The following is a 24,036-nucleotide window of genomic DNA, read 5'->3' as shown; positions in this document are numbered from 1 at the left end:
TTTTTATGATGGATGATGTGAAGAGTTAAGATTAGGATATTGGATTTGGTATGATAGGCTGTTGCTCTTGTGATGGAATTATGCATATGTTTGTAGGTGTTCTTGTATGAGAAAAACGTGCAAAATTTGATCAAAATTACTTGAAACCTACTAAATTGTGAGGATTGAGCCCTAATGAGCACACATGACTAGCTCTAATTGTTTCTTTGATGAGTGATTGATTCGAACTTCAAATGCCGAATTTCTGGTTTGCCCTGTTGCCATAGTCAAGACTGAGTTTGAGAATTTAATGCATGAAAATGATTAAGGCATTTAGGAATAACCATTATTTTGGCCTGAACATATTATCCGAACCTTCACGATTCCCTTAGTGAGCCCATTTGTGCCTCAATTGCTCCTCTTTTGTTTGATTAAAACCTCACATATATTGAGCCTAAGCCTATTTCAGCCTGCTTTTGTCCCTTGAAAACATGTGAATGCACTAGGTTATGACGAGATGAGAAGATGAGTGCTCCTATCATTTTAGTATGTTGAGTGAGGGATATATATATGCTGTTGAAAAAAAAAAAAGAAAAAAAAAAGAAAAAGAAAAAGAAAAAAAGAACAGAAAACAGAAAAAAGAGAAAGAAAGAAAAAAGTGCAAAGAGAATAAAGGGCCTATTGTGTATACATTCATTCATGTTTATGCCCTATATGTATATGTTAGAGTTGAGCACACCTTTTTGAGGATTGTGGATATTTTGAGGAGCTACTCTAGAGTTTTATTGATGGAAGATCTGGTGAGTTGCATGTTTTCAGTCATATATTGAGCCTCTTTGATTCCCTTTTCTTGTTTATCCCACCTATACGTACCCAAGCCCCATTACAACCAAATTGCAAGACCTTTTGATTTGTGCATTGGTTCCATATTTTGGTGGAGATAGTGACATAAGGGCAAGCTGTGTTTGAAGCCATAAAGTTGTGAATTGTGTGAATCTATTCTGTCCATATTTGTCTTTGAGAGAAATTGAGTGAACTTGGCGAGGCAGGATTGAATTTGCACAATTTTGACTTGAATGAAGAACATAGCATAATTTTCTGAGCAAGAGCATGGTTAGTGGTTTGTGGATGATTATATCTTGATCAAGATTTTGAGTATTATCTATCATATTGTTGCCAAAGCTTTGTTTTTGCTGTTTTGAGTCTTCTTTTGTTCATTTCCTGTCGTTTTGTTCTTTTTGGTGCTCGAGGGCGAGCTTTGTTTAAGTATGGGGGGATTTGATTGGGCGTATTTATACGCATTTATTTGGGGGATTTTTCTATGTTTTCTGTGTTTAATTCGTGTTAAATATCATCTTTTGGATATGAATTATGGTCTTATATGAATTTTGATGGTATTTGATAGGTTTTGGAAAAAAGGATTGCTTTTGAGAAGAGATTTGAAATGCATGGATTGAAGGCTAAATGGACGAGATTTAGAGAGCTGCTACTTTGATTTTGCATGCATGGGCTATACTTTAGCTTATTGCTAATGGGCTTATACGCCACTTTTAGTTTAGATTAGTTTAGGTGTTTAGTTTTGTTTAATTAAGTAGGCCCATGCACCAAATTTTAGTGGCCTTGATTAGATTAGGTTTGCTTTTGAGTTATGGCAATATGCGCCACTTTTTAAATAGTAGAATTAGGTTTATTTCCTTATCATATATATATGATAAGTTAGCTGCAACTTTGGCAGAATATCACAAATCAAACGGCACCTTGGAGAGCAGAATTCTGGACGCAAGTTTTGGAGCAATTCAAGTTTTATTTCTTTCATCTTTTTCTTGCAATTTATTTATTTATTTCTTGTGTTATTTAATTATGTTTTCTAGCTAAATTCGTTTATTCCGGCAACGATTAGGGAAGCACTAGCGAAATTATTCTGTGAGATCTAATTGTTCTTATACTTTATTTTATGCTTGCATCTGCGATTCTCCATGTTTAATGATATTAATTGTTTTAATCCATTAGATAGTTGCAAATATTTATTGGGTTAGAATTAATTATATAGCCAATTGAACCGGCCATCCGTAATTGTGGTTTAGGTTTGATTAGTGGTAAATTGACACATCAGGGTCAAGGGAAAAGCAGTCTTAATTCAATAATCCTGCGTCAGAGTTTATTGGTTTTGAATCGGGTTTCTCTAGATATTAATGCTGTCGGCTCATTAAACATATAGAGCGTCTCTTACGGTTGTCAGTCGATTAGGGTAGTAATTAGTGAAGCGTCTTCCTGGTTACCGAATAATTAAAGAGAAATAAGATCACGTCAGAAGCGTCTTCGGTGGTTATAACTGATTTGTTTGCATGATTTAAAGTTATTTTTGCATCGATGATCGGAATAATTAAGCTAGGGTGGACTTAATTGATTGCTGGAATTCTTTTATTAATTGTTGGAATTTTTATTCATCTTTTAGCTATTGGAAAAATTGGTTTATTTGGATTTTATTTATTTAATTTTAAGTTTAGTATTTTCTATATTTTATTCTCAAAATTTCTTGGGTTACTTGCAGACTTTAATTAGAGAAATTCTCGCCAGTCCTTTGGGAGACGATTTTGCTTACTGCTGTCTGCGCAGTGTGGGCATACCGGCTGACTGCCGGATATATTTGGTGTAAAACGACGCACCAAATATCATCTATCCGCAAGCACCTTCGATCGTATCACCCCGAGACACCCGCATAAGATAGCTCGATCTACACTACCATTTATACTTAGAAAATTTATCTACATACTCCCATAAACAAAGATCACGCTCAAGCAAAGGTAAAGAATTGATCAAACAGTACTTTTCCAAACAAGTAATCAAGGCAATACAAGAGCACAATACGACAAAGTTGTAACTAATCATGCGTAGAATATTCGAAGAACACTCGAAGAACCTTCGAAGAGAGTAGAGAGAAAAACCAACCTCTATAAAGCTCTCTCAAAATCTTTTCTCTACTCCATCTCCAAAGCTCCAAATGCTCCAAGTGCTCCAAATGTTGTGTGTAGGGAATGAGGGGACAAGTTCCCCATTTTATAGAATGGAGTGGACTCCAAATGACATTATATGTTGGAGTACGATGCAATAAGGTGGCCACACGTCCACCTTAAATGAGCAGGTACTTTGTTATAGACCGTACACACAAACCAATGCAGCCCTGCACGCCCCGCACCGTCGAACCAACCAACGACTCTTTTTATCGAAAGGAAATAGCGCAGCCCTGCATACCCGGCATCGGCGGACTTACCAAAGGTCCTTCTTTGCTGAAACTAAACATGACCCTGCACCGTCGGGCCCACCGTGTTCTCCCTTTTGTTTTGAAAGGAAACATCAACACCCCGCACGCCCTGCACCATCGGGCCCATCGTGTCCTCCCTTTTTGAAAGGGAACCTCCTACACCCTACACGCCCCGCACCAATAGGCCAACCATGTTCTCCCTTCTTTTGAAATTGGACATCAACACCCCGCACGCCCCGCACGCCATGCACGCCCCGCACGCCCTGCATTCTTCCATTGTCCATACGGGGGGATCCCCAGCCGCGCCCCCCTACACCGCGCACGCCGTGCACGCCCCGCACGCCCTGCAATCCTCCATCATCCATGTTGGGGGAGCCCCAACTTCACTACCCCACGCCCGGCACGCCCCGCATGCCCGGCGCTCTTCCATCATCCATGTTGGGGAAGCTCCAACTTCACTACCCCACGCCCGGCACGCCCCGCACTCCCGGCGCTCTTCCATCATCCATGTTGGGGAAGCTCCAACTTCACTACCCCACGCCCGGTACGCCCCGCACACCCGGCGCTCCTCCATCATCCATGTTGGGGAGCTCCAACATCACTACCCCACGCCCGGCACGCCCCGCACGCCCGGCGCTCTTCCATCATCCATGTTGGGGAAGCTCCAACTTCACTACCCCACGCCCGGTACGCCCCGCACGCCCGGCGCTCCTCCATCATCCATGTTGGGGAGCTCCAACATCACCACCCCACGCCCCGCACGCCCCGCGCGCACGGCGCTCTTTCATCATCCATGTTGGGGAAGCTCCAACTTCACTACCCCACGCCCGGTACGCCCCGCACACCCGGCGCTCCTCCATCATCCATGTTGGGGAGCTCCAACATCACCTTCCCACGCCGCACGTGCCCTACGATCCAGCTAAACTAGGCAACACGCCCTCCTCTTCTCCGGTAAGCCCCTCTCGAAAATTATGCCAAGGATATACGGATCACACGAAAAACTTTAAAACTCCATAGTTATAATATAACTAAGGAGTGGGGGACAAACTGTAATGGACAGAATCCGTGCAACCCGAAATCATGCGGCCCAATGGGTCGGCCCAATGAAGCAAGTCCATACGTAAGTCAATAGTAGTTGGTGTAATGGACAGAATCCGTGCAACCCGAAATCATGCGGCCCAGCGGGTCGGCCCAATGAAGCAAGTCCATTCATAAGTCAATAGTAGTTGGATACCTAGAAAAAATAGGAAGATATGAAAGGACGTTTCCGGGGGAATCGGAACGAGAAGGGTTCAGAGAATACTCTAGAAACCTTAGTCGCCGCCCTACGGGCCCGTGACCTATATATGCACTAGCCCATTGACATAATTGGGCACGGTCAATCATTCATTCCCACTCTGGCACTCACACACGATCTCTCACTCCCGCTATCCCCGCTCTTCCGTTCCGCCTCCACGCTCACAACTTTCTAGGGTTCCGATTGTCCGGCTGACCCCGCTAGCCCCGACGTCCGTCGCCCCTTGATCCATACCGCTCATTAGCTCTACCTCTGACTACTGGATCAATCGGATCAGTCGGAGAACTCCCTCATTACTATCCTTTTTCTATCTTCTCTCCATCATTTAATTATTATCATTACGTTACTTACGTTACTTACGTTATTATTCATATCAATTCACTGACTTGAGCGTCGGAGGCCCTTCCATCGACACCCCCACCGGTGCTCTTCGGAGGGCTCTAACGTTGCTTGTGGTTTCAGGTTGCTAGTGCCCATCGATCCAGACGTTACTGACGTCACTTCCGTAATTGTTGGATTCACCCCCTACAGTCATACGTATGACACAACAACTAATATGGTATGTGATGAAATTTTCGATAGATTATGAAATAATTACCAATTTAATAATTTATTCGGACTTTATAAGTTTAAGTCACTATTGATATTTTTTTCCAGTGATTGGTTGCAATTATAGAAATATAAATTTAAGTAACTTTCAAATAAATGTTTGCAGTTTCTATTTTAAAATTTTGTGAGTCATACTCTGTTTAGATATACATTTCATAAGACATCTAATTTAGGTCAATTTTAAATAAATGTTACAATATTTATTTTAAAAATATCTCATTCGATACTTTATTTTAATAAAATAAAATTAATAAATAAAAAATCGCATTGAATAATTTCACGGATTTAAATAATAATAAATTTTCGTCGAATTTCGACGGACTATTTACTAGTAAGTTAAAATTGGATTAATTAAGGTCATATACAAACCTAAACTCTAACATATTTCTCCAACCTACCTATTCTTTCTGTCTTTCTCTCTGGGCTCTAGTCACCCCTTTGTCTAAGTCACTGCCGCCTCCAAATCCTAGATCTCCTATTTTTCACCGACTCTCTCCTTCAATTTCAAGTAATGATGCCGTCATCACTAACGCGACGCCACCTCCACCAGGACCTTCTTTGTCCCTGGCTAAACAGCAATGGCAGAGCCGCCTCCGTTGCTCTCCCCTTTTCTGGCGCTCTGCTATGAATTTTTTCGTTTCTTTTCAATTCAGGCGCCTGATTCAATAAATGCTAACAATGACTTAAAAATGAATATGAATAAAAAAATGAGTTAAATTTCATTAAATTAATCTTTAATTAATTTAAAATTTGAAATCAAGTTAATTTAAAATTAAAATTAAAATTAAAATTAATCTAAAAATAAAGTGATCCACTGAACACATTTAATTAAATACAGTAAACAAATGGGCAACAATCATTTTTTTTTAGTATCATGTCATTCTCAAAGTTACGTAAAATCGAGGGACAGGTAAGTGGGAAGTAGGGTTGTAATCGAATCGAATCGAAGCGAATATCAACATATTCGATTTGTATTCGTGAAATGAAACTATTATTCGATTCGTGATTCGATTCGAGTTCGAATATTAAATTTGATTCGTTATTCGATTCGTTGATATTTTTGAGTTATTCGATTCGATTCGAGTATTCGATTCGTTTTATAATAGTTCCTTAAATTGTCGAACCGAATACTCGATTCGAATATTCGACTTGTATTCGATATTATTCGATTCGAAAATATTCGATTCGAAAATCTGAAGTGAAAAAAAATGTTAAATAATATATAAGCCACAAATTCAAAATATTGTGAAATAAACAATATCCATGTAGAAACATACATCATGAAAAGTTTCAAATACATCAAAATAACATGATACTAGAACAAATGTCAAGCATTCAATCTTCCTTCAAGCTTGTAACTTAACGTGAAGCTTCTTTTGCAAACACCTCTTCAATCCACAACTTCTTTCTCCACATCATTCACTTCCACCGTAATCTCATCTACTTGAGGAGTATTTTCTATTAGATTTGAATTGGCCATTAACTGCATTCTGCCAAAACAAACATAAAATCACAAGATCAAACAATCACACAATTCTACAAATAATCAACAGTCAAGATCAAACATTTTTCATCAAAATGAACTATCCAAAAAAATCAATCTCTCCACACACGAAAGGGAGATGAAGAAGCAGAAGGCAGAAGCAGACCTGTTTATGCCGATTCAACACATCCGGCTTCACGGATCAGTCGAGAAGCAACGAGAGAATCTGAAACCCACAAATCAAGAATCCCAAATTCACAAAACAGACACCAAGAACCCAAAAAGGGAGGGAAAACAGAACAACTAAAACTAAAATTGAGCAAAATAAAGTAAGACATTTTTTCAAGATTCCCACCTCGATCTGGCCGTTAGCGGCAGCGATATGCAGAGGAGATTCCCCTGACCCATTTCTCCCTCTCTCTCTCAAGATAGATATGCAGAAGTTGGAGCAGCAGGCGGCGATGCAGATGCAGGTGCGGCGACCGGTGCAGATGCAGGCGGCGATGTGGCGCGGTGCAATCTCTGGAGCAGGCGGCGATGCAGAGGTATGCGGCGACGCGGCGCGGTGCAGATGCAGGCGGCGCGGCGCGGTGCAGGCGCAGATCTGCGGCGGGGGTGGGGCGACGAGGTTTAGGTGCAGGAGGGAGCTGTGCGGCGCTGATTTGAGGAATGAGGTTGAGGAGGAGATTTGAGCTGTGCGGCGATGAGATTTGAGATTTGAGGTTGAGGATGAGATTTGAGGTGCAGGAATGAGCTGTGCGGCGATGAGATTTGAGGAATAACTTTTAGTGAATTAGGTTTAGGTTTAGGTTTTACTTTTTAGTATATTCAATAATTTAAAATAAAAAATTATTTATATATATATATATATATATATATATATATTTCGAATCGAATAACTACGAATATCGAATCGAATATCAATATTTCATTTAAGTATTTGAATAATAATCGAATCGAATCGAATATTTATTATCGAATACGAATCGAATAATTTCGAATCGAATCTCGAATCGAGCAAAATTATTCGATTCATTTACAACCCTACTTGTAATGGACTCCAGATGGGGGAGATGAAGAAGTCAACACTAGAACCTTCGTATTTGTGCGGGACTAAAGGAAATGCAGAATCTTCCAAGGGCAAACTTGTAATCTTCAAAAATAATGAATGTCACTGTTGAGGGTGAGAAAACGTAACTGGGGATGAGCGTGAGTTGTGGTTTCCAAGTGTAACAGTGATTTGGTGCGGGCCTTGGTCAATTTTCGGGCCGCAACTATTAATTAAGGGCGTGTTTTGTAGGAACGGAAATTTTGTACAATATAGTTAGTGATGGGCCACACTTCACTGGCCCACTCATGATAATTAACATGGGCCATGCGTTTTGTAGGAGCCGAAAATAGGAAGGATTAATTGGGTTCAGCGTTTTGTAGCATACTGTTTACTTATTATACCCATTCAAATTTACCATCTTGTCCCTGGTTTAACTTGGCAAAATACTAGCGTACCCTTCTATTTTTTTCGCAGATATAGTGGCGGGAATATACCTATGGCATCCCAAATTGGAGGGATTTTCAGCAATAATCAGTAGATAGCAAAGCAATTTTTTTTCCTTCTCTTGAAATCTGCCGGCGCAACTTTGACGGGAAAAGGAAAGGAAAATCCAATTTTTTTTCCTTCTCTTGAAATCTGCCGGCGCAACTTCGACGGGAAAGGAAAATCACTTCGTGCTACGTTCAATTTCAAAGCAGATCCGCAACGACCATGAGTGAAACGCAACAAGGTAATGTGGATGATGCCTTTCTATTTTTTTATTTTTTTTGCTCAATTTATAAAATCGATTTAGGAGAAAGCTAGTGAAGCTTTAATTGGTGTCATTGGTAAATTGTTGTCATAGTTTCCATGTCTGAAATGTATAGATGTTTGACAATGAGTGCTCGCTACATGGTTTATATTGCCCATTGTAAAATATTTCATTGGCCACTTTGGTTGTTGGTTGTTGGTTGTTGTCTTGTTTCGTCGTTTGATTCTGGTTTTACAACTGCTTATAATGTGCTTCTCACCCCAAATATAGTGGATTCTGATGTAAAATTTTCTATTATTGTGTGCGGCTATATGATGGTTAAGTAGGCAGCAGCGACATCGGTCGTGTGAGGGCATCGAAGCCCGACAAGACACGCCGAAGCTGGACGCCCCGGGAGGAAGAAATGTTGTTGGCCTCGCTCAAGGAACTCGTTGCTCAAGGTTGGAAGGCCGACAATGGGTTTCGAGCTGGCTATCTTTTGAAACTCGAAGAATCTATGCGCAAAGAATTTGTCGGGACTGACATAAAAGGGATGCCGCATATCAATTCCAAGCTTAGCGCGTGGAAAAAAAGCTATAACTCGCTACTTATGGCCCTCAATGTTAGTGGAGTTGGGTTTAATGCGAAGGGGACGTTCATGTTAGATTGTGACAACGATCAGTGGGAGACGATTGTGAAGGTATAATAGGAAGTATAAAATTTTGGTGTTTCTATTTACAAAACTCAAGTTCTTTTAATAATTGTCATTTTTTGAATCAACGCAGAAGGATTCAAACGCAACCAAGATGCGTTTCAAAAGCTGGCCAATGTTTGAAGATTGGAAAGAAGTATTTGGTAAGGACCGTGCAAATGGCTCAAACGCAGAGGATGTTATGGAGGCAATGCACAAGATGTATGCGGCTGATAGTCTTGGTGAAGTAGGTGGCAATCTTGGACAGCAGACTGGTGATGGTTTACAGCATCATGTCAATGAAGATGGAGAAGCGACCGAAGATGCAGAAGATAGTGTCTGCCAGGGTGAGAAAAAGGTTTCAACTGCAAGAAAGGTGAGTAAAAAACGTAAAACAGGGGAAGGGGAAGAGATGAATGGCGTCTACAAGTGGCTCGGGGAGATTAGTCGTGACACCAAAGAGCGCCTTGACAACCTTGCCACTCGCGTGGGATACGAGTTTGATCTCGGCATGGCGAGGCAGACAGTATACGAGCAATTGGGTTTGATTCCCGGGCTGGACATGAATGACAAGTTTGATATTTGTGAAATTTTAGCGGACAAAGTTCAGCGCCTGGAGATCTTCATTGGGTTGCCTGCCGAAGCGAAGATTCAGTACGTGGCACGTCTTCTTCAAGCTCATCGTAATGAGTCTCGTTTCCCCTGAACTGGCAGCGCTTGGTGTTAGTATTTTGTGTGATCTAGTTGAATCCAAAACTTCTATATAGGATCCAAGATCTATTTTGGCTTGTTTATGTTTGGTTTATGTGTATATATTTTGTGTGATCTAGTTGAATCCAAAACTTCTGTATATATTGACTCTGCTAGTTGGTTGTGATGCCGTAGTGCGGCGGAGCGGTAGTAATCTAGTTCTGGTCTATTTATTTTGTGTTGTCAATGAGTATTTTGGCAAACGAAGGAGGTTATTTATATTATCCATGCATGCTATTTTTAACATAGAAGTTGATTCAAGAAAGTTATTACTACAAGATATAAACCGTGGCTGCCCATTCATCATAATTTTCAAAATAAGGCCTTATATCTATGGCCATGGGATGAACGCCCATCTTCCACGTAACACTAGACATGGGATAATTACTTGTTAATACAAAATATACCTAAGTTACTAGAGCAGCAATACTTCCACGCAAACAAGAACAAGACCTTAAAATTTACTTAAACGGTGACGACGATGCGCAAGAGCTGTCATAACCAACACGCGGACTAACAACATCCTTCGCCGCCGCTGGTTTCTTACGAGTGCCAGATGCATTCTCACTTGTTGGATAACGAAGCCTACTTTCCAACTTCGGCCATGGGACATAGTAGTGTGGCGTTATAGTCTGAACATATCCCACACTGGACATTGCATCATCAGCTTCGTTAAAGTTGAGTTTCCTGACGACGGGTTTTGGAGGCGGTGGAGCCGGGGAATTCACCTCATCCTCTTGTGGAGATGTTGAAATCAAATTGATCGGAGAAGGCTTCTTGCGCGAAGGGGAGTCGCTAATAAGAACGAGAGTATGTGATATCTCTCTTTTGATCTCGTTTGGCGCAAATAACATGCACATCTCATTGTACTCGGGTTCTCCGGCACGTAGATATGCTTGAGCTAGCCAATTCTCCTATAAAAGGGTTATACTCACAAATTATTTCTAAGGATCTAAACACAAACAACCAAAATAACTTTGATCCTCACGTACCTCAAATATTTTCTCCCAAACCTCGTCAACGGCGTGGATTTGATTTGTCGCCATATCCCATTGTGTTGCTGGCATATTCGTCAATTCTTTGAACACGTAGAAACGCCGTTCAAGGAACTCCAGGCGCTGGTGGAGATCGAGCAGTCGGAAGCTTGTCTGGAGATCGTCGTTGAATGCATCTAGCACGTCTATAAGTACGTGCGGTGACTTATGCGGTAACGTCGGAGCGACCTCATCTCTCTTTGCAAGTAGACGACGAAGGAGGTGCTGATCGAACGGCTGAGTCCACTTCACCGTGTACAAATACTGATCTTGCTGCGGAATGTGTTCCCACGGCATGATTATATATTGCAAAGCTTGCGATGTTTGTGTGTTATATTATGAGGAAGAGTGTTAAGTTTATATAGAAAAATTTGAGTTATAGATAACTGAGGAAGATGAGTAAGTAGCATTCAATTGTGGTGGTTGATGGTGTCATTAAGCAATATGTAATGATGGCTTGTAGTCATATTTCTTATTTGTTGATGACAGATTTTCAGCTTCTTGCATTGACGGTGGCTAGATCCCCTGTATTAAAATTGATTATGTGATTGACATGTAACCACCAGGTTATTCATTGCAAAAATATTAATTTCTTTTAAAAAAAAAAATCAAACCATATTTATATATATTAATACATAACCCAAACTTTTTTTCCCCTCAATTCTCATTCATTCCCTACGTGGCGTCGTATAATCTCTCCATTCTATTTTTCCTCGATACTCATTCATTATTATTTTTTTCTAAACTTTTAATTAAAGACCATATCATAAAATTATTAATCAATTATCACATCTATAAATAATTATATTAATCGTATAATGTATAGTATCTAATTTTCCTCAATCCTCATTCATACTTATTTATTTTTTAAAATTTTAATCTTCTTTCATATCTACACTTATACGATTTTCATATCTACACATATCTAATATATAATCTCTTATACGATTTTCATATCTACACATGCTTATACGATTTTTAAAAATTTTAATCAATTTTCATATCTTGTGTGATATCTAATATGTGTTCTCTTATATTAATTTTCTATAGGCATCATTATATTAATTTTTAATCTTTTATAATTTATGCTATTTACTATAAATCAAAATATTAACAAAATTTTGTAGTATATAAATGAATATGAGCATAGTATATAGCATCCCACAGTTTGAGAACAAGAATTGGGAGGTGTCCAATCTTGTTAATGAGGTCAAAGGGAGGCTTTGGAACTGGAACAAAATATTCCATGTTGTCGAGTTCAATGTTTCTTTTACTTTGTGGTGCTCCAACGTGTTTGCACCACTTGTTTGATGTTTTTGGTACTCCTAGTACCACCCCAGTTTTTTAATGAATTTTTTATTGATCAAAAAAAAAAAAAAAGTATATAGCATCCCACAAAATTTTATAGTATATAATAAGTCATTCTAATCGAATGAAGACGGTTTACAAAATAATATGCATATATAGCATCCCACAAAAGCCTGCTTAACATTTACATATTACAAGACAAACACATATCATCTTAGACACACATATATAACCTTAGAAAAGCTTGCCGACAATTACACCTAAGAAAAACAACGCCATAGCCACAAATATAATGATAATGTGGATCTCAACATCACGACGGTTAGATTTCCGCCCCCCTAGAGAGTGCACTGCACCACCTGTATTTGGTGGAGGCAAACTATGCACAGACGAGCCATCCTCGACTTCCACTTCGTCGCGCCACAAAAACGATCTCTTATGATTCAGACCAGAGGGGCATTTGTAGAAGTATCTACCTGCATTCACTGCTGTTGGACCGGCACGGCGGAGAACCATTTTACCTCCACCACAAGCACACTCGGGACAACCTTGCTCATTGCCGTAGTTGTTATCCATCAGCTGCAGAAAAAACAACACACGTGGATTTAATTACAACTTTCCATATAAACTCGATATAAGTAGGACAAGCATTCCCAATCATCGGTCATAAAAAACAACACAACCAATCAAAACAACACAATCAATCAATCCATAATAAATCAAACTGCCATAAACATCATACAAACATACTTTCCCATTATGCAAATACCAACATAAACTTTGATAATAAGCAATACACACATAAAATTACACAACCTAGATGTCAATCAACAAAGAATCTAAAACGAGTTCCATCTTACAACAACCAAATAATAGTTTTAATTTGCCAAGTATTGCTGCCACATTGAATTTGCAAGCTCATCACGAGCTGCATTCCACATAGGAGAAGGATCTACGCTATCAACAAATTCCCCGTGGTCCGGCTCAAGTTCAGCAGCCTCCGGGAACAATTCATCAAAATGTTGTTCGATGGGGTCATTACCCATCTCTCCGCGAATGAAATTATTCAACACAAAGCACGCCATGATTAATCTGGTCTGAATCTTAATAGGGTAGTAAGAAGCACTACGGAGTATTCCCCATCTCATTTTCATGATGCCGAAGACACGCTCGATTGCATTGCGTGCCTTAGAATGCCTTAGGTTGAATAGTTCTTGTGCGTTTTGTGGTCTCGCTGCCATTGCCCCCCACTCTTTCAAGTGGTATCGAACCCCTTTGTACGGTGCGAGAAATCCATCGCAATTGGCGTACCCATTATCGCACAAATAGTAGTTTCCTATAAGAAAAAATCAAAGATAACCACAGTATAGACATCTTAGTAATAGGAAGCAGACCATAATATGAGATTTCATATTAGGTAATAATAAGCAAAGAAACCACCTTTTGGGACCCGCAGACCATACGGCCTAGTCAATGCATCGCGCAGAATACGGGAATCCGCCGCGGATCCCTCCCAGCCTGGAAGCACATATGCAAACTTGAGGTTGCGGTCGCAGACAGCCAGCGTATTAGTAGATATATGACCCTTGCGTGTCCTGTACCGTGGCTTGTCTTCAGTGGGTACCATCACGTCGATGTACGTACCATCCAAAGCTCCCAAACAACCCTATCAAGCAATCACACAAAAATAAAACCATCATCAGCAGTTGCCACTAGCAAAAATCTAATAGATTACCTCATAACATCCATGAAATAATATTAAGCATACCTTGAACCATTTCCACCGACTATCAACGCATTCTTCCGTGACAGGAGACGGCTTAACGAATAGTAATATGTGAAGTGAGAGCACGGCTTTAAGCACCACGTGAATATACTTTGAGATGGTATATCCCGATCTCCAAAAATCGAAGCGGACGACCCTATTTTTTTTGTGATGCGCGAGTACAGATAAGAACATAGCAACCTGCTCCTCAACAGTCACATACCGGCCGTTGTTTAAACCTCCCAATTGTCGCAACAGTTGACAGAGGCGCCCAAACGTGTTGCGATCCATCCGCAAATTTAAAATACAATCAACATCACTAACGTTAACGAGCCTACCCATGTGTTTTACTTGGTCGGGAATACGTGTCAGTATAGTATAAGGCCCGGGTCCTAAACATCGATTCCTTTTTCGCGCCTTACTTCTATCTATTTGATCAAAAACTGCAATGATTTGCAATAGTTGTTGGTGCATAATTTCCTCCGCCATTGAAAACACGTAAGCATTTATTTGGCGTCGAGAGGGCATAGTTACGTTCAAAATTCCTAATTTGGGGCAAGAGTTCGATGAAATACCGCAATTAGAAAATACAGCAAATTTCAAAAAATGATAAATTATGTAATCCTACAAAACACGCAGAATTCATGGCCTGATAGCATTCAAATACTGCAAATTTTAAAAACAGAAATGGCTTTACATCAACTATCAGTACCTCAATCAATGCCAAGTATAGCAAAATCACACCAGTGAGAAGTTATGTAACCCACAAAAATTAATTATATAACAGTGGTTTGTTCTACTCACAAAAAGTTGTATGCTTGAGGCACGAATTCGACAACTGCGCTGCTATCTTCCTCTTCGAGCTGTAGGGAACAGGGTTCCAACAGTTGCCCTGTTCATGGTGAGCAAATAATAATCAGTCTTGCCGTTCGACGCTATAGTATCCCTAAAAAACATTTATAAGTCGAAGGAAAACATCTAAATTATCCAGCCACAAGTAACCCAACATCACTATGCCGCGATTCCAAACGTTGAAAAAAAAAAAAACCCTAGCTCGACATTCATGACATATATCGAGAAATCTGAGTTGCCATAGTCTAATACGAACCAATCGCGTAGGAACCATAATCGAAGCAACACCAATACCTTGCAAATTACTTTTGGTTGGGAAAGAAAATGGCGGCTCTCTCCTGTCTCTCTTCCGTCTGGGTGAAGTGCATAAAAGAGAAGGAAGAGGGAAAGTGAGATTTGCTTATTTTGAACCTTCATTTTGGGGGTATAATTGTAAACTTGTAAAATAAGGGCTTACACTGTAGAAGGGTAGTAAATAGAGCTGAGGGTCTGCTCCTGTTTCAGATTCATGTAGGAATAGTGTTTTTTTTGACGGGCCGTCCTTTTTAAGCGGGCCAAGCCGATTCTTAAGTTGGCTACAAAACAATGAATAATGCTCCATGTTGGCAAGCAATATAGGCTCTACAATACTACAAAACACGCCCTAAGTCAGCTATCAAACACATGGATTACGCGAGTTACCTATTTTAATCACGCAATTAGTATTTTTGTTAGCTTTATTTTGGGAGAATTTTGTTCATGGGCCATATGTAACGTTAAAAATTGAAATACTTAATTTACAATTTTGTTTGTATTTATTCTAAAAAAAAAAAACAAAAACAATTTTGTTTGTTTTTATATAACTCAATAATTTTATCATATATCTTTCAAAAAAAAATTATCGTGTTTATATAGATGAGTTGATGAAGATAGAATTGTATAATATATTATATCTTTAATTATTGATTTGTCTTGTTGGTCAAGTTAGTTTGTTTCCTTTTAGATGTTTAGGGTTTTATTATAAATAGGAGTTTTATTTATGTTTTAGGGGAGTCGAATTGAAAGTTAAAATGTAGAGGGTGGGATTGTTCCCTTCTCGCGGTGTTCTTCCGGTATTCATGAGTGAATCAACGGATTAACCCTTATTGTACGTATTCCGGTATACAATGGTTATCAACGGAGTTCGTATATTATCAGTATTAAATATATTTCACGCTTTTACCTGCATCAGTTGGTATCCAGAGCCTTGCTACGCTCCTACACGATGTCTCCCGTCAATCAACCGTTCAAAATGTTCAAGATTATCTCCATCGTGACGACGACCTTCTGTCTCAACAATTCAAGGAATTACGAGCACAGAATCGAGAGATCTTTGACTTCCTACACGGTCAATATGATCGACTGATGCAGGTAGAAGCGTGAAATATATTTGATACTGATAATATACGAACTCCGTTGATAACCATTGTATACCGGAATACGTACAATAAGGGTTAATCCGTTGATTCACTCATGAATACCGGAAGAACACCGCGAGAAGGGAACAATCCCACCCTCTACATTTTAACTTTCAATTCGACTCCCCTAAAACATAAATAAAACTCCTATTTATAATAAAACCCTAAACATCTAAAAGGAAACAAACTAACTTGACCAACAAGACAAATCAATAATTAAAGATATAATATATTATACAATTCTATCTTCATCATTCTCTCCATCCTTGAAACGATTCGTCCTCGAATCGGAAACGTCCTTGATGATGTTCTGCATAGGGTCGATGATGAAGATAGAATTGTATAATATATTATATCTTTAATTATTGATTTGTCTTGTTGGTCAAGTTAGTTTGTTTCCTTTTAGATGTTTAGGGTTTTATTATAAATAGGAGTTTTATTTATGTTTTAGGGGAGTTGAATTGAAAGTTAAAATGTAAAGGGTGGGATTGTTCCCTTCTCGCGGTGTTCTTCCGGTATTCATGAGTGAATCAACGGATTAACCCTTATTGTACGTATTCCGGTATACAATGGTTATCAACGGAGTTCGTATATTATCAGTATCAAATATATTTCACGCTTCTACCTGCATCATGAGTTCAAATGAAAATTCATTTTAAACTATAAACTAGAGAAAGAAAATTTGGATGGAAAAAATGAGAGGATAAATAATTTGAAGGTACAAAAAACTCCTATTTTATATATAGAATTTTTATTTTTGACTTCAAAAAATATCCTTAGAGAAGTGGAATTCAGGACAATACAATAAAACAATAATGAATTCATGGTAGGTCTTCATGATTTAAAGATTGTCTTTTTTCTTTTTTTCTATTTTAATTCTTTTCAAAAAATCTTTAACTTCAGTATATGAAAAAATATTAAATATGAATATTGGATTAAAGATTACGAGAAGATCTTAAATTTGATATAAAAATTATTAAAAATAAATTTGAAATGAATAAGTCATTATCGTTTAAAGTGTCAAAATTAATTTTTGGTTGCTCTCATTTATTTCTGAACATCATACTCTTTTTCCATTTTGTTTTCATTTGTTGGTGAGAAATATAAGTAGATGTCATTTCTTTTTCTTTCAAAAAGTTTACATAATTATTTAATTATAATTATTTAAAATTTAAAATTTTTAAATTAAATTTTTAATGCAATTAAGGAGAAGGAAATTTGTATTAAATTTATAAATAAAAAATTAGTTATATATTTTAAAATTAAAATTTAAAATATTATATAGATTTATTTAAAATATTATATTTTTCTTTTTATATTATTCATATCTTTCCTTATTTTTTAATTATTTTTGGCCTATTTAAATATAAACTTTTAATAATAATAATAATACAAGTTAGACTTTAAGAACCGAAAATTGTTATTTTAAATGACGACTACTAATTTTGTTAGATTGATGGTTTAAGTGTTATTTACTCAAAATAAAATTGACTTAATTTTTTTTTTACCGTCTTAAAATTTAATTTATTGTTATACATATTTAATAATTAATATACAATACTCATTAAATTTAATAATATACTCATTAAGTTGATAATATTGTTATTATATTATATTTTAAATCAATATAATATTTAAATTAACATAGTTTTTTGTTACCAATTAATCTAATTCATAAACAACGATATTTTTTACTTAATTTAAATTTTTAAAAATAAATATTCCATCTACCCTTCCATCGTCGTCCCGTTCCCGGAATCGAGGCTATCACGCCACGAGTTCGCCTCGATTCTCCGCTACATCAACTCCACAAAGTTAGGAACGAGCCTAGAGCGTTTTCTCGAAAATATTCCAAAATTTTGATTTCTTGATTATGAATGCAAGAAAGGTCTATAATGAGAATAACATTGAAAAATACGGTAGGCAATGAAATAGTAGAGATGAGAATAGTATGTATGTATACCAGCAGAAGCTGCAGAAACGACATCACTCCTTGAATCTCTGAAATGAGGCACAATCATCGTGCTGTAACTGTTTTTCTTAAAGTGGAAATCTTCAATGGTCGTAGAAATGCAAGTTTTGTAAATCTTTCAAAGAGGTGTTTGAAGATCAAGAATAACTCCAACATCAGCCTTTTGCAGCAGTTGCATTTCGACAGTTCACCCGAGCAACACAGAAGCTCATGAAGATAAGCATAGAAATGCAATGGAATCTTGAAGTCTCCATTGCAAAATCACAACAGAAAGCTGATACCTGACCGTGCAAGATGATTTGTACATGTGAATGCAATTCTATTAAATTTGACTAAACTACATAATTGAGTCAAATTTCATTCATGTCAAGATCAAGAATAATCAGCCCCTACAGCAGTTGTGTTTCGACAGTTCAACCAAACAATGCAAAAGCTCATCAAGATAAGCATAGAAAAGCAATAGAATCTTGAATACTTCAATGGGAAGGACCCAGCAATGCAGGGCTAAAATATTTAGTTTTATGTTATCAAACTCAAGTGTAACACCTTAATAGAATATACCAGCACCTATGAATCATCCTTGTGCATTTCTATTTCTACTTTTGTGATCTCTTCATCTTGGGAAAGCATTTCTTCTCGATCACATGAAGTCTTGAATGATGGACTTTGTGCTAGAACTATTTCTCCACTAGTTTCTGAATGCTTTGATACATCATCTTTTTCCTGAACAAAAGCTCTAGCAAGATCATGCAGCTTTTTCTTGATTGAAGCCGAGGAGGCTAATATATGCTGATTCTGATAAAGGAATGTGGAGAAGAATATAGCTAGAGCTGTTGATGATGATAGCCCTACAACGAGAAATAGGCCCGTAAAACGATCCAGATCGAGGCTTTCTAAGCCATCAGCAGAGCAGTCTTCTCCTCCAAACCATCTTCGTGTAATCATATCGATTTTCCCATCCTCTATAAGATTCAAGATTGCTGTTGAAGTATCGGAGACTAGTGGCGAACCCTTTTTAAATGCCTGTTATGGATGAGATTTTATGGATGAGATTTGAGCTTTTCAATTCTGAGTGTGGATGAGAGAAAGTACTAAGAAAGGATACTTACAAATCCGAAACCAGAAGTCTTGTGTTTTGGATCAATCATAGTATACTTGTGGCAGTACTTGCTAAGGAAGAGCCTAATGTAAGGGATTTCATCAACAATGGCAGCTACTCCTCCATTTCTGCTACCTTTAGAGAGGGCATTGTCGTATTCCTCAACTGAGCTATATTCTCTGAACTTGCTATAGTCAAATATCATACCTCCAGTGATTAGAGAGCCGGTTTGGATGCCAACGTATTCGCCCCTCTTTACTATCATTTCTATAGAGTTGAGTTTTTGAACTGTTAGCATGGATGTCAAGCTCGCAGTGTAACTCGATGTCAAAACCACCACCACGAACACCCACACGATCACCACAAATCTTGTTAAATTGCTCTTCACTTTCTCCCCTGTCATTGTAAGTTGAACTAGTTAAGACAGAACAAGAACGAGGTCTTTAAGGACTATAAGTATCAAGAATTATGGACTTACTATGTGCAAAAACAAGTGTTGAGAAAGAGAACCAGAAGATCATTCCAACTTGCTGCATAGGTGGACCTCGGAAATGTTTGTTTATGCGATGCTCAAACACCCAAACGACAAGTCCAGTGAAGATGAAAAATGCCCCAATGGTTAGCCATAGGGCAGTTGTTAGAGGCTTCAAGAATATCCAACCATTCTTCCTCTCATTATTCTTGATTGGGACAACAGTGGAAACACCAGATTCTGTGTAAGGGAAGGTGAAATCGACATACTTTGATCTGTTAGATGTAATGGTCACATCTCCTACAACAGCATCATATTTCTGTCATTGGCATAAGAATTAGTACTTCAATAGACAAGTGAACAATGCAGATTTTTTTTTGACAAAAACTGCTTGGGCTTACCTCAAGATATATTTGATTAACAAGATCGTCGTAATATCCAACGCTCGGGTAATCAGCGGTTTCAAAAGGAATATACTCATATTGAACAGCATATGGCAATGATCTCATGACTTCCTCAAAAACATCAATGCAGAAACCTGTTGCTTCAACAGCTTTAGTTTCTGTGTTCCTCACAACATTAACAAATTCACTGAACCCAGTTTTGTGAGGAACTCCGACTCTCAACTTCTTCCTACAACCTTTAGGTACATTGCTCGTCTGGCCTGGCCACAAGATGCCTCGAAGATTGTCCTTTTCTGTTGAGTAAACTGGTTTATCATCATCCATCTTCAGTTCCTTTGAAATCCCATATTTCTCTGTCCAGAATCCAACCATGTTGTCTCCTTTGCCAATCACATTCACTATCTCAAACGCAGATGGTTGCAGCTGACCATTAGTGATCTTGAAATCGCCACTCAACCCTTTTGAGGCGAAGTTTCTGACTGCAGAAGCAAGTGATGATCCGCTATTTGAAGTCCCTATTGCTTCCAAATCTGTTGAATTCCCTCCGTCAACCGGTTTCTTGAATCGTGGGGAAGGAACTCCAACTCGTTCAATTGCTTCAGCTAAAGCTGTTGTGCTATCATATGCCCACAATCCAAAAACATTGAGTTCTGTTCGGTCAATATTTGGATTCTCCTCATGAAACCTCTTGCTCCATCTCTTAGTGAATCCTCTAACCTCCTCGGATCTTGGAACGTAAGCCTTCACACCTAGTACACCTTGCATCGCCTCAATAGTAACCGAATCCACAGAACTCAATAAACTGGTTAGTGGATCAGATATTACCCAAGCATATCCCTCAGTCATCATCCCAACTTCTTTTGCCATTTGGAAGAAGCGAGACGCAAGATCTGGAAGCATATCAACAATCAAGACCCTCGTCTGCATGGCCTTTAAGTTGTAGAGTTCTTCAAGAACTTGATCATTTTCAGCAGAAGGGGAGATAGAACTCAGGTTTGAGACAACAACATTGCTCTGTAGTAGATTTACAGACAAATGTGGTAATAGTCCAGTTCCATCATTAGAATCTTCATAGACAACCACGACTTCCTTCCAGCCAAAACCTTTTATGATGGCTGCAATTGCTTTGGCCTGAGAAGAAGAACACCATGCCGATCTGATGAAGTATGGCGATTCTTTAGGCGACAGGGCCGGACTCGTTGCTGGAGATATAATTGGAACTCTCACTCTCTCACCAATATCTATCACAAAGTCGGCTTGATTGGACTTCTGTGGCCCGAGTATCGCCATCACTTGAGTATTCTTCAGCAAATCTATAGCTGCAAGATAAATTTAATCAAAATTAGTCTTTTCTTATTTAAACTGTTTCATATCACAAGCTGAATAGCATCAAGATTACCAGCAGAAGCTGCAGCAACAACATCACTCATCGAGTCCCTGAAATGAGGCACAATCACGGTGCTGTGGTTGCGGTTGGAGTAGAAATCTTCAATTGCCATAGCGATGCAAGTGCTGCATATCTTCCCAAGAGGCGTATCAAGATCAAGAATTACTCCTACATCAGCCTCTGCAGCAGTTGCATTTCTATAGTTAAGCCTAACAACGCAAAAGCTCATTAAGATAAGCATAGAAAAGCAACAGAATCTTGAAGTCTGCATTGGGAAAGGATCCAGCAATGCAGAGGCACGATTCAAGAACAACAAGACAACAAAGAAAGCTAATTAAACTCAAACAGTAATTTTTCTTATAGTTATATTTTCGATATTTGGAGAAATCATATTGTACAAATTGCGTTGACTTGTCATATTTTCTGCCGTGCCGCAAAGAAATGTGCCTTATTTCGAAGAAATTTCACTGTTGGTTTATGCATGGGAATGCAACAATAAAGTCTATCTACGGCATTGCATGATAGTGAAAGGTAAATAAGAACGATCTGACAAAGTTATTCTATCGTCATTTTCTGAGCAAGTAAATGGAAACTACAGAATTGGGACACGTCACAAGAAAAACGAAGGATCCCAACTGGTCGAGCTCGAATTAGCTGGAATCAGGTCAAAATCAGTTAATTAACGGTCTAAAATCTATTGAAATATAGTTTAAACGAGCTCCCGGCGTGATCTTCTCGAAATTATGTTTAAAGTAACTAGCAAAGTTTTTTGCACTTGATTCCTACGTATTGACGAGAAAGCTAGCAGTTGCATCCGCCGCCACTGCCACGGCGGAGCTATTGGGCCAGCGCCACGCGTCTGTAGCCATGGCGGGGGGAACTGAGTTGCAGGAAATGCACTCGATCAAGGAAATGCATAAACGATGGCGAGATTGGATTTCGAGCCACATATTTTTACTCTCTCCTGTTCCATTGATCTTGTCATATTTTCATTTTTGGTTGTCCCATTGATCTTGTTATGTTTCTATATTTGATAGTAATTAATGATAGTCATATTTTTCACTACAAAAAATATGATCTCACATTTTTACTATACTAATTATATTATCTTTAACACTTATATAATATATATATATATATATATATAGGGATGGGCTACAAGTGAGAGCACATCTTAAAATAAGAAATAAGAGCAATTTTTAATGTATGAATTTTATGTAGAACATGTATGAATTCGTTATATAAATGTATGAATTGTGAAAAATAAATTTTTGCTACCTTTGGGATTCGAATTCAGGACCATAAATCCATCCAACAGGATTACGAATCAACCGTAGATCTTGATGATCTAAGGGCTGAAAATGATTCTTATTTTATATCTTAAGAAATGCTCTTATTTTAGCCATCCCCTATATATATATATATATATATATATATTGAGATAAATGAACATATAAGTACATTTTGATGAACTTGTCAATTAATTTTTATGAACGCGCGTTGGTCTGGGGTTCAATCCCTACAAGTGGCGTGTTTTTTAAATAAATTAAATAGATTCATATGTTCATGAGTTATATTGGTTATGTTCAAAGAATTTATTGATATGTTCATTTATCTCAAAATCTCAAAATATTTAAAATCTCAATATAAGCTAACCCTATATATATATATATATATATATATATATATATATATATATATATATATATATATATATATATATATATATATATATATATAGGGTGTGGTTCTAGAGAGAACTACATTATTTGTGAGAACGGGAGAACCATCAAATCTAATGCATCCACTGTAAAAATTAATGCATTCGCTGTTAAAATTAATGCACTAAAAAAATTATAAAAAAATGCTCCCTTCAGGATTCGAACCCGGGATCTGCATTCATCCAACAAGATGATGCATCCACCGTAGATCTTGATGATCGGATGGTTCAGGAAAGAACCATAAATAAAAGAAGACCGGAGAATCATTTTCAGCCATCCGATCATCAAGATCTACGGTGGATGCATCATCTTGTTGGATGAATGCAGATCCTGGGTTCGAATCCTGAAGGGAGCAATTTTTTTTAACAGCAAATGCATTAATTTTTACAGTGAATGCATTAGATTTGATGGTTCTCCCGTTCTCACAAATAATGTAGTTCTCTCTAGAACCACACCATATATATATATATATATGGTTGCATTCTATCACAACCACTTCTATAGATAAATAACAAAGACCATATCTAGTCCATTCATCTAATCTCAATCAAGGGTCCATATTATTTCCTGATATGATTTTTAATATAATTAAAAATTTTCTAGTTATCATTTATTAATCGCAGAAGGACAATTATGTAATCTCGAACTCACCGAATTTGGTATGTTGATCCAATCCCAGAAATTACGCAAATTCTATTCTGGTGTGATCTAATCTGTTAGAATGGAGCAATATT

At 38.0% G+C, this 24,036-nt stretch overlaps 3 protein-coding genes and 2 long non-coding RNA genes across 7 annotated transcripts; 2 read left to right on the top strand and 3 right to left on the bottom strand.

Moving 5' to 3' along the window:
* Positions 1-1,614: 1,614 nt before the first annotated feature.
* Positions 1,615-2,647, top strand: LOC130989996 (uncharacterized). The gene is made up of 2 exons (XR_009090812.1): positions 1,615-1,779; positions 2,531-2,647. It is a non-coding gene; the product is annotated as an uncharacterized LOC130989996 (long non-coding RNA).
* A 3,723-nt stretch (positions 2,648-6,370) lies between these two features.
* On the bottom strand, positions 6,371-7,460 carry LOC130989988 (uncharacterized). Its single transcript, XR_009090810.1, has 3 exons — positions 6,986-7,460; positions 6,797-6,856; positions 6,371-6,637 (listed from the first exon to the last, which is right to left on the bottom strand). It is a non-coding gene; the product is annotated as an uncharacterized LOC130989988 (long non-coding RNA).
* A 456-nt stretch (positions 7,461-7,916) lies between these two features.
* Positions 7,917-9,954, top strand: LOC130989972 (uncharacterized protein At2g29880-like). 2 transcript variants are annotated; one of them, XM_057914168.1, is made up of 3 exons: positions 7,917-8,411; positions 8,759-9,111; positions 9,197-9,954. In XM_057914168.1, exons 1-3 carry the CDS (start codon positions 8,393-8,395, stop codon positions 9,806-9,808), a joined length of 984 nt encoding a protein of 327 aa, XP_057770151.1. In that variant the 5' UTR covers positions 7,917-8,392; the 3' UTR covers positions 9,809-9,954. The 2 variants fall into 2 exon arrangements, with proteins under 2 accessions (XP_057770151.1, XP_057770143.1); XM_057914160.1 differs by having other exon boundaries at positions 8,756-9,111.
* A 2,321-nt stretch (positions 9,955-12,275) lies between these two features.
* On the bottom strand, positions 12,276-15,261 carry LOC130989960 (uncharacterized). Of its 2 annotated transcripts, XM_057914144.1 has the most exons (5): positions 15,106-15,261; positions 14,764-14,851; positions 13,963-14,504; positions 13,635-13,860; positions 13,025-13,530 (listed from the first exon to the last, which is right to left on the bottom strand). In XM_057914144.1, the coding sequence occupies exons 3-5, from the start codon at positions 14,485-14,487 to the stop codon at positions 13,073-13,075; spliced, it is 1,209 nt and encodes a 402-aa protein (XP_057770127.1). In that variant the 5' UTR covers positions 14,488-14,504; positions 14,764-14,851; positions 15,106-15,261; the 3' UTR covers positions 13,025-13,072. The 2 variants fall into 2 exon arrangements, 1 of the variants encoding a protein (XP_057770127.1); XR_009090804.1 differs by lacking the exons at positions 13,025-13,530; positions 13,635-13,860; positions 13,963-14,504 and adding an exon at positions 12,276-12,773 and having other exon boundaries at positions 15,106-15,259.
* Positions 15,262-18,665: 3,404 nt separating this feature from the next.
* LOC130989933 (glutamate receptor 2.7-like) lies at positions 18,666-22,085 on the bottom strand. The gene is made up of 5 exons (XM_057914110.1): positions 21,594-22,085; positions 20,192-21,513; positions 19,797-20,109; positions 19,329-19,714; positions 18,666-19,242 (listed from the first exon to the last, which is right to left on the bottom strand). The coding sequence occupies exons 1-5, from the start codon at positions 21,850-21,852 to the stop codon at positions 18,787-18,789; spliced, it is 2,736 nt and encodes a 911-aa protein (XP_057770093.1). The 5' UTR covers positions 21,853-22,085; the 3' UTR covers positions 18,666-18,786.
* Positions 22,086-24,036: the final 1,951 nt, after the last annotated feature.

Source organism: Salvia miltiorrhiza, chromosome 1 (assembly GCF_028751815.1).
Source record: "Salvia miltiorrhiza cultivar Shanhuang (shh) chromosome 1, IMPLAD_Smil_shh, whole genome shotgun sequence".
NCBI classification, from domain to species: domain Eukaryota; kingdom Viridiplantae; phylum Streptophyta; class Magnoliopsida; order Lamiales; family Lamiaceae; genus Salvia; species Salvia miltiorrhiza.
The sequence above is the reverse complement of the archived record's forward strand: the minus strand, read 5'-3'. Positions and strand labels throughout refer to the sequence as shown.

What these genes read in the sequence shown, in the direction of transcription:
- LOC130989972 (XM_057914160.1), top strand. An exon ending in AGTGGGAGACGATTGTGAAG is followed by an intron (nt 9,112 to 9,196) that starts GTATAATAGGAA and finishes GAATCAACGCAG; the next exon opens with AAGGATTCAAACGCAACCAA.
- LOC130989960 (XM_057914144.1), bottom strand. Translation starts at nt 14,487, where the DNA reads ATGCCCTCTCGACGCCAAATAAATGCTTACGTGTTTTCAATGGCGGAG. An exon ending in GTCGGTGGAAATGGTTCAAG is followed by an intron (nt 13,861 to 13,962) that starts GTATGCTTAATA and finishes ATTGCTTGATAG; the next exon opens with GGTTGTTTGGGAGCTTTGGA. An exon ending in TGGTCTGCGGGTCCCAAAAG is followed by an intron (nt 13,531 to 13,634) that starts GTGGTTTCTTTG and finishes TTTTTCTTATAG; the next exon opens with GAAACTACTATTTGTGCGAT.
- LOC130989933 (XM_057914110.1), bottom strand. Translation starts at nt 21,852, where the DNA reads ATGCAGACTTCAAGATTCTGTTGCTTTTCTATGCTTATCTTAATGAGC. An exon ending in AACACTTGTTTTTGCACATA is followed by an intron (nt 19,715 to 19,796) that starts GTAAGTCCATAA and finishes TTACAATGACAG; the next exon opens with GGGAGAAAGTGAAGAGCAAT. An exon ending in AGACTTCTGGTTTCGGATTT is followed by an intron (nt 19,243 to 19,328) that starts GTAAGTATCCTT and finishes CATCCATAACAG; the next exon opens with GCATTTAAAAAGGGTTCGCC.